Genomic DNA, 10,515 nt, shown 5'->3' with positions numbered 1-10,515 from the left:
GTGTGTGTGTGTGTGTGTGTGTGTGTGTGTGTGTGTGCGTGCGTGTGTGTGTGTGTGTGTGTGTTTGGCAAAAAATAATTGCGTTTTCTCTTGGTTGCACCAGTGCACTCAGATCGTATTTCCATGGCTGATAATAAGCGAACTCATCCGATGTAGTTCGGTGCCGTGTTTCCATGGCTACGATGTAGCGCAAATTTTATGCATGAAGTGGGATTTTGCTACACCATCTCAAAGAGTGAATCAGTGCGAAATTTAAAATTTGAAAATGAAATCAACAGAAGCAGGATTTTAGCGCAATAATGAAGTAGCGTACACACCACTCTAATACAGTGTAGCGTTTACACACAACTGGTACAATGCAAGGCAAATACCCAGTAAATTCCAAGGGAAAACGCTATAAGAAAATTTTAATATAGTTTAGTGCAGCGATAAAGAACAGGCTTTTCTTAAATTATTGATTGCGTTCAACAAAACTGATCAATGAGCGCTTAATAATTCTTTAATATGATTCCTACACTTAGATTCAGCAGAGAATTAAAGGCAAGAACCAATCATTATTATTATTAAAGAATCATTGAGCATTCACTTATCAATTTGATTGCTGAATGCAATCATTTTTTTATATTATGATATAAAAAATCTTAAATTTAAATATTTTTAATTTAAACGAATATGTTCAAGGTAATGGCTACTCTACTTATTCTTTAAAAGTCATATTTTTTAGTTTCTATATATTATGCCACAATTTGCAGAAAAATTGTATACAAGTATATTATCAAAATAATTTTTTACATAAATAACGACATAAATAATCTTCTTCTTTGTGATAGGATTAGTGTGCTTAAAATGAAATAGACATGTATTTGAAGATTAGCAAAAACGAAATAAAAAAGTTTAATATCTCTCATTGTTTCTAAAATACATATAGTATTATGCAATTTGTAACTTTAGATTATTTAGAGTGAAAATGCGAGAGATTTGTAAAATTGTCCATTTTACGTATGAAAAGAATTATATTTTCGCTTGTAAGTGTATATTTTTGTATTTGTATAAGAAGTATGTACATGTTTTTTTTTACTTTACTTACGAAAATATTTGTAACTGCAACACATAATTTTTTTAAATATATACATATAACTAGAAAATATTTTAATATATTTATAAAAAATATTTAAATTTTTAAAATATCTCTTGTCTTGCAAATTGTGATATGATCGGTAATACAATTTTTAATAAATAGATAAATAGTGTAGTTTGCCTGAACATAACCATTTATGCTAAAAATACAAATTTAAAATATTTTTAATAATAATGTTTCACATTTACGTGTTTTTAATAATAAAAAAGCTTCTGAGAATAAAAAACAAAATCCAGAGAAAGCCAAAATTGTATCTTATGAAAAAAATTGTTTAAATATATCAAAATGACAAAGAACGCAAATATGCTTTTAATAATATGTATATCCAAACAAAAATCTTACGTCTAAAAGAACTGTTATATATAAATTATACAATACCGAATTATATAATAACGACCATGTTAAAAAAAACCGCGAATTAAATACACTCAAAAAGTAAAGTACTTCACGCTCGTTAACGATACGAACCATATGGGAGGGAGGTACCCACCTGAATGGGTGACCCCCATTGAAATATCGGACTGATAATGGGGCGCCAACTGTACCACAAGTTTGCCATTTCCTTCAAATGCTGGTTCACAGATCGTATTACTCGATCACACTGATCGGACATGTGCGCTTCTTTACAATGCTCAAATGGCATACGCTCTCGAGCTAAAGATCTATTTGGCTGTCGCAAAGGCACGTCGTTTTCGTTGATGCAAACATCGAGCGGATTCAATCGCCATCTTTCTAGCTTTTGGACAATTTCACTTTGTGTATCCTGCGCCAATCTTTTCTCCGTCACATTCTGGCATCCTCGCGAAATATTTTCCAATCTCAACGAGAAATATTGATTTGTAGTGTGCGAATTGGAGTTATCGTATTGTTTTTCGAATTGCTCATCATTGTCAGAGTGATAAATAGGGCTTCGTACTTCAAAAAGGGAAAATTCCGGACTGTTGATATAATGAACGGCTCTACGTTCGTGCATAGTTGGAGACGTATGATTCAATTTGTACGAGTATGATGGTTTTGGCATTTCTGTACACTTCTTCAAAGTCACTTCTTGCTGCACGTTTATGTCAGATGTAACATCTGATAGGCATTCATTATCGGAATGTTGTATTGCCTAAAAAATTTCAGACAATGAATTCTCCTTTCTATTCTCCTTTCTTTCATTACTGTCATTATATAAAAGATCTCATTTTCTCAATGCATATCAAAGTTGCAATTGTATAAAGTATACAATTGTAATTATACCTGCTGCGTATTTTTATTATTGGAAGTAACGTTCGATGTATCTTGAGATTCGTTAACAAATTCGAGTAGTCTTTTCATTTCTTTATAAGTAAATCCTGGCTCGTATATTCCAATACCTAAAAAATATTAATTGTGTTTTTAACAAATACATTCTTAGTCTTTTCTAAAGCCTTTTTTTCTTGCAGGATTACTTGTATACTAATGGTATACAACTTGATTGCTATGCTAGAAATGCCATGAATAATTTGCTGGCTGACAATAATAATTTACTGGATTTTTTATGATGATAGATGTGTGTGTGTGTGTGTGTGTGTGTGTGCGTGTGTGTGTGTGTGTGTGTGTGCGTGTGCGTGTGTGTGTGTGTGTGTGTGTGTGTGTGTGTGTGCGCCGTTTGTCTTACATGTTGTGCTGGCTCATTATGATAACCAATTAAAACGCAGTTTTAGATCTCTTCGCAAGAATTAAAAACAATACAATTGTACTATTCTATCGCCAAGTGTTTTTTTTAGGCCTGTGCTTTTTAGCTGAACTTCTTGCACCTTTTCCCTTTTTTTCTCAAACGAGAAAAAAGGAAGAAAGATGAATCGTACAAAAACCTTAGCTAAAAAGAACAGACTTTTTATCAAATAGATATCAGCTGCTTCGCCAGCGTAAAAATTCATACCGTCCAAAATTAAATTAACCAGCAAAACAGCCAGCAGTATTTTGCAAGCATACAAATTCGGATAGCAGCATGGTCACAGGCTTAAATCAAGTTTTAAATTAGTATTTAATTAAAAAAAATGAAATATGTTTTGACAAATAATCATTGATTGTTAACTAATGCTATTATATAATGTTATTATCTGTTAAACCATGGGACAGCATGGTTTTTCACACAAGATAATTGTTCATGAAAGTACAAAGATAAAATCTAGCATACACAAGATAAAATCTAGATATACATTCCATTTCGCGGTAAGTTATTTGCGTTTTTTATGAAGTTTTGAAGTTTAGAGATGTTACTTCGGTACAGAATAAAGTTTTGATTGTCTGAAAATAATTTTTTCATATAAAATTGAAATAAAGTTGAATAAGAAAATTATAAAGTTAAAGTGAAGAAAAGCAAAATGGAAAAAAATTTTTAACAAAAAAAAATTGCTCAATTTCCTCCCTTTTATAGTCTTTGTATAATTTTCTTTGTGAATGTTAAAAAAATATATATTAACTGCTTTCTAAAAAAAAGAATTTTCAATTTTAAATAATTTTTGACTAAAAATGCACTTTTTCGTCAATTTGCTCCACTTGTTTCAATTTTATTATTTTTTAATGTTTTGCGACTAATTTGACGTAGAAACATATAACTTTCAAACAATCGCAAAAATTTATCTCATGTCTGAAATGATTTCCTCTAAACTTCAAATGTTCATAACAACGCAATTAATGTCGCAGAATATCTATATTTGTCTCTCCATTTTCAAGGACAATTTGATTTTCTTAGTGTGAAAAAAAATTTATTTTTGTTACATGGGGTTATCTATAATTTATACATATTTAAATTCAGGTTAAAAAATATTTTATTTATAATTTTATATGTAATGTGATAACACTTGCAGAAAATATATAAGATATTCTTGTAATCAATAATACGATCAAAAAGATAATTTTTCCGCTTACTTTCGCTTAAATATTATTGTATGTTTTTTTAACAATAATTATTATATAATTATAATATAATCTCTATTAAAATAAAATTGATAGGGGACAGATGGCTTGTAAAAAAATGTAATTCAAATTCATGTACTGTTATATATCTGTAAATATTTTTTTTTAATTTAAAATTGATTTTTTCGAAAATAAACTCTCATCTAAACAAATTTTATTCTACATTTAAGACATGCTACAAGCATTATTATTAAATTGACTATCAATTAATTTAATTCTGAAATTATTTCAGTTTATGATTGTATTTCAAGTCCAACAAATCAAATCGGTATATCTATAGAATTAACAATTATATATTTATAAACAATAAGAATTTTATTAGGCCGTACATGTGAGAATACAACCAGTAAGATATACATATATATATATAGTTACACATTTATATATTCATATATGAATATTACTGACGAGATACTATTAAAAACAGACATCCTTACAAGAATTCGCATTCTAGTTAATACATTTAAATGAAGAAACTGCGAGTAAGAAACTAGTAATATAGTACTAATTTTATGATTGATTTAATTCATTAATTTCTTAGACATAGATATGCATTTGAAACTCAATACATATAATAATTGATTTTTATTTAAAATTGTGATTTTAATGTTATTGTTCATGTTTGATTATCAATAGAGATGATGACTGTAGAGAAAAAAATTGTAATTTTGCAGCAATATATAAGATATTATAGCATTACAAATATGTACACTCATTTATAGAACATTTACAATAAAAAATCCTGACTTTAGTAATGTATTAGTCAAATATTTATTATATGCTTAGTATAGGCTTGAATATAGGCTTATATTTAATATTTAATTTCATGTCGGTCTTAATAAAATTTTATTGTTTATACATACTGCCTGCAAGAAGCATTATTGTACTTACATTGATTATTGCGAAGAATATTACTAAGGCTTCGGTGATCTAATGGCTTAGGATGCTCGTACGAAATACAAGAGATCCGGATTCAAATCCCAGCCCAGGTAATATTTTTCGCAATAAATTTATTTAAGGTTTCCAGCATATTAACACCTTTATAATATGATATCGGATCGAAGATTGAGAATTTGCTTTTTAATTTAACTTGTGATATTAGTAGTGATGCAGTAGTTTAATTGCGTTTAATAAAATCCAAAAAAATTTCGACGCACAGTTCGAATAATTACAAAAAGTATAGTAATATATGCATGTACATATATAGGATATAAATAATTTACTGTGAATTATTTAGGCATTGAGAAGATTTTGTTTTGACCATTATAGGTTTGAATATGCTTAGTATTTAATTTCATTTTCGGTCTTAATATAATCTTATTATTGTCAAATATTTATGTCAATAATAAATAACGACAAATTTATATCAATTATCGATAATGTCAACGTTCTTCAATTATCTCTGGACCCTCTTTTTTACAAGGATAAAAATTTGCCCAAGATTGATCTTTAATAGTATCGCATTCTAATTATCTCATTTCAATTATTCTCACTGTAAACATATTTGATTACCCGTAAGTTCACGTTTCATTTCCTCTTCCTCGATTTCCCTCGCAGTTAACCTTTCACTTTTCTCTCGCTCCATACTGTCAGACATCTCTCGTCAAAGATAAAGTGGACTTATGAAAATTGCGCAAGTTCGTCTTTCTTTTCTTTTCCTTTGTATCGATATCCGTGGTCATGAAATACTGAACACAATACCTCGACTTTATCGGCTTTATCCCTACGCGAGATTCTGATTTTAACGAAAAGTAAATAAAGAGTTTCTTTGTATAATCAGAGAGCATTGCCTTCAGGCATAGCCATAGAAAATTAGTATAGATTGTAGACAGGTTCGTCACTAGAGTCCCTAGAAAAACAGAGTCTAGCCATCGGCCCATGTTTTCGATTGGCTGGTCCTTACTATGACGAATCACAATGGAAGGAAATGGCGCACTTATATTGAAAAACTTATTAGCCTAGTTAACAACGAACACTTGATTGACGGGCCGATGAGATACTATTAAAAACCGACATCCTTACGGGAGTTCGCGTTTTTGTGAATAAATGAAATAATTAAGAGTTAACAACTGATAATATTGTATTAATTTAAGATTTATTAGTTTAATAGACATACTGCATTGAAAGCTCAATAATACTCGATTTTTCTTTAAAATTGTGATTTCAATGTTATTATCAAAGTTTGATTATTAGAGATGATAACTGCAAAGAAAAAATTATAATTTTTCTGTAATATTATAGCTTTAAAAATATGCATATTTATTTATGTAATAAAAATTCATGAATTTAATAATGTATAAGCCAAATATTTATGTTAATAATAGCAAATTTATATCAGTTGTCGACAGTCTTTAATAGTATCTCGTCAGTGATACAGGTACAAACTAATAATTTTTTATTGAATGATCTTAATTTCGGCGATATGTATATACATATATATATACATATATATGTGTATTGAATTAATTATTTTGATGCATATTGTACCAATTTAGTAATAACCAATTTAGTTAACATCATTCTTTGGATACATCGCTGAAATGAAAATAATTTAATAGAAAGTTACTAGTAAGTATCAAGTGCACGATGTAAACTAAGCAATTGAAAGCATAAAATAACGCAAAATATTCTTTATTGATATATTTCATATTACAATTATAATTATAAAGAAATAATATAGTTATGAAGAAATACAATTTGTTTAATAACATAAAAATATAAAATTTCAAATAAAAACATAAGTCTAGTTTACATCGTGCACTTGATACGAGTACTAGTAACTTTCTATTGAATGATCTTAATTTCGGTGATATGTGTAAACATATGTACGATATGTGTATTTAATTAATTATTTTGATTCATATTGTATCAATTTAGTATATCATTCTTTGAATATATCGCTAATATTAAAATAATTTAATAGGAAGTTACTAATTGGTACGTGTATTAAATGTAAACTAAGCAATAGTTTCAAACAATATGTCCAGTATCAAATGTGTTCCGCGCATATCTTCGCAAAGGAACGGCGCTGGTGGGAGAATAATAAAAACGAAACATGAAATCAAAACAAAAAAACCGGCAGGCTTAATAAAAATTGAGGATGATGCAACACTCAAGCCGATATAAGACAAACATGTCCGTTCCGATTCACGCTCGTCGTGGAACAAACTTCTAAGTACGAAAACATAATGTGCAAGCACTAAGAACATATCCATATATATTTATGCAAGAGTTTGTGCTTCCCATCCAGGCTTAAATGGGGAGCACAAACTTATCATAATGCAACACATAAAATCAGAAATCCAACCAATCAGAGTTTTTTATTTCATGAAAAAGAAGGAAACGAAAGACTTTGATTGGTACATTTTCTTATGCATAAGGCCGGAATCAGACTACGCATTGAAAAATGAGATTGAAGATTGAAAGATTGAAGTTTGACCAATCACAACAAAAGAAGTCAAAATTTCTTTGTCTTCATTGAAATTTTAATCTTTAAGCGGGGAGTACAGACTCTTACATAACGCATAACACGCAATCCTTCGTTTCCTTTCCAAGAAATAAAGAATTCTAATTGATTGGATTTCTTATGTTTTATGTGTTATGCATTATGTAAGAATTTGTGCTTCCTGCTTAAATCTTTAATGTCATATACGTTCTACAATAAGCCATTAATAATAAATCAAAAGCTAGAAATTGACCAATTTTAGTGGAATGTAAAAAGAATAATTGATTAATTTCTAGCTTCTGATTTCTGATTTATTACTAATGGCTTATTGTAGAATTGTGTCAATTTTCAATGCATAAGCGAGTAGCACAGATTCTTGCACAACACATGAGACATACGAAAATGAATCAATCAAAGTGTTTTATTTCTTTCTTTTCCATAAAATAAAGAATTGATATGACTGCAACACAGAGGATGCGTTCGGGGAGATAATAGACTATTCACGCTATTTAGCACTACAAACTGTTCGCGGAGCTGCAGATAGCGCTAACAAACACGATCATGATGTCACTAATGGTAGCGTTACATCACAATTGCACGCTATCAACGCTATTTCTTCCGAGATAGTGTATTGATAGCGTTGGCATTTACAGATACGTGAACGAGCGTAGCATTAGTAGCGTTTAACATTCGTCCAAGTTAGATTAATGTTTAAGGGAATTCTGTTCTCGAGTGTCACCAAACTTTTCTCTCTTAGAATTTTGTAGAGTAAACGTACGTAATATGTTAATACGTCAATTTCATATTTTATTATAATGAATGCAATCTTAATTTTAATCTCTGCTGATGGCTTGCCACTAGGCTGGAGTGAACGTAATTCTTGCTTGTGTATCATCTTTAACTTTTCAAAGTTTCCGCGAAGTGCAACTTGTGATTTGATTTCATTATAAATGTGAAAGTCAGAAGTATCTTGTTACTGGCAATTTTTAATTCCCGTATACGGAAAAAAGTTACTATTGCGGTATAGCGCAATGGTATTCCACTGCAGATGCTTAAGATTCTTATGTAGATATGCTTCTTCTTCTGAAATTGACAACGGATGCTCAAGGTTTCTTCCTTTTATCTGATTAATCTACTTAGTGTAACTATTAATTTTTTGATCTAGTTTCTACATTGTTCACTTCAGCCTAGCGGCAAGCTATCATAGAGATTGCAATTGAGATTGCATTCTGTTATTCACGAGAAAATAAAAAATTTACGTTACAAATACTTTACAAAACCTTAAAAATTTTAATTATAGGGAAAAGTTGGAGATTGAAAACAGAATCTCCAACATTAACCTCGACAAATATATCTCTCTGATTAAATGCTACCAACGCTACGCTAGGATCGTTCATGGAGCTTGCTAACGCTATCGCGCTATGACTCCAAGAACAGCAATGGTAGCGTTTGCGTCCATAACGTGTCTCTCCGAACGCACCCAGAGTCTTGCATAACACATTGCATAGTGCATAAGGGAATCAAACAATCGGAATTTTTCTTTTCCATGGAATGAAAAGAAAGGAAAGATTCTAATTAGTTGATTCTCTTATGCATTATGCGTTATACAGGAGTCTGTGCTCCCCGCTTTAAAGCGTATATAATGTATAATTTTATCCTTATTTACCGATTCTTTGTTACCGAAATATTAAACAAAGATAACATGATACAGAGAGCATATGCAATATGTATTTTTACGAAACAGGGAAGTGATAATCTAGATATTCATTCTAAATATTTATTCGAAAGTTCGATTCGTATTCCCAATGTGCCGAATATTCCAACACAGTGAAAGAATCGTAGATCAAAGAATATGCAAAGAATATACAAATGTCGATGAAATGTTCAGAATATTGTATGACTACTCGTGATATGTATATATCACGCGAGAATCGCGAGCGTGCAAGCAGTACACATCTCCGCCGATAGAGGCTGCGTCAAAAAGCATTTACTCGTTAACAAGAATTATCTGAAGAAAATGTAAGCATTTCGCCTTTGTTAAGTGTAAAGCCCATAAGGCTTTGCCCTCATCTACAATAATCGCACAAACTCTGATGAGTCAATATTAAAATTGACTTGTCCCAACAAGCTTGCGATCTACGAGACAGACTGTGCGCCCATAGTATAAGAATGTAAAGTATTTCATTGTGCATAATGGCCGGCAGATTAAATTAAAACAACCAATCAAATATTTCTCCTAAATTAGAACAACCAATCAAATGCCTAAATTAATTGGTCAAAGAAGTCCATGAAGACGACTGCGTATCTTTGGGAATGAAATATAATATTAACTTATATTCTTATCATGTGTGCGATTATTGTGGATGAGGCCTAAAGTAATTGGGCTCCAAGGTGAAAGTATGAAATGTTTTCAAAACAATATTTTATTTAAAAACCTATTCAAGGACTAGACCTGGAACTTGTAGAAAAATTAAAATTTTGCGAAACATTACATATATGAAACATTCCGAAATATGTAATGATATATAATAGAATTTTTAATCGATATTTATATGAATGTTGTTTTTATACATATCGTAAATATTTTGGAATATTCCAGAACTTTACTTACTTTCGGAATGTTTTTTGGGGATTTTAGGAACCTTTTATAAATATTTAACGTTAGCTGTGTTAATTAAAACAATCGTATATCACAATTGAATATACTTCTTAGGTAATAGTACATCAGCAAAAGAGACCTATTCTTCCATGACTATTCTATTTATTCCCGTACTGTATCGAACCGTGCACATTATCATTTTACTAGAAGGAAAAAACCGTGCAAGATTCTAGATATATGTGTAAAGACGTAAATGTGTACTGAGGGAGAGAAGGACGACCTAGTAATCAAGGGTAAGACGACACATGTATACCAAAAGGTGTATGTACGTCAATACGTATGTACATATGTGTTGACATATATGGTACTTGCCTCATTGCGTCATAA

At 30.3% G+C, this 10,515-nt stretch overlaps 1 protein-coding gene across 5 annotated transcripts in view; it reads right to left on the bottom strand.

Annotated features, from left to right (window-relative positions):
- LOC108690313 overlaps positions 1-5,862 on the bottom strand; it is a 10,499-nt gene extending 4,637 nt beyond the window's left edge. For all 5 annotated transcript variants that reach the window (XM_018197536.1, XM_018197538.1, XM_018197539.1 and 2 more), the window contains exons 1-3: positions 5,597-5,862; positions 2,381-2,496; positions 1,629-2,249 (exon numbers count right to left, since the gene is read on the bottom strand). In XM_018197536.1, coding sequence (XP_018053025.1) covers positions 1,629-2,249; positions 2,381-2,496; positions 5,597-5,681 — 822 coding nt within the window. In that variant the 5' untranslated portion in view covers positions 5,682-5,862. The remainder of the gene's footprint in view (positions 1-1,628; positions 2,250-2,380; positions 2,497-5,596) is intronic.
- Between the last annotated feature and the right edge of the window lie 4,653 nt (positions 5,863-10,515).

This window comes from Atta colombica, unplaced genomic scaffold, assembly GCF_001594045.1.
Source record: "Atta colombica isolate Treedump-2 unplaced genomic scaffold, Acol1.0 scaffold310, whole genome shotgun sequence".
Classification (NCBI taxonomy): Eukaryota; Metazoa; Arthropoda; class Insecta; order Hymenoptera; family Formicidae; genus Atta; species Atta colombica.
This window is presented reverse-complemented; position numbering and strand designations above follow the sequence as displayed.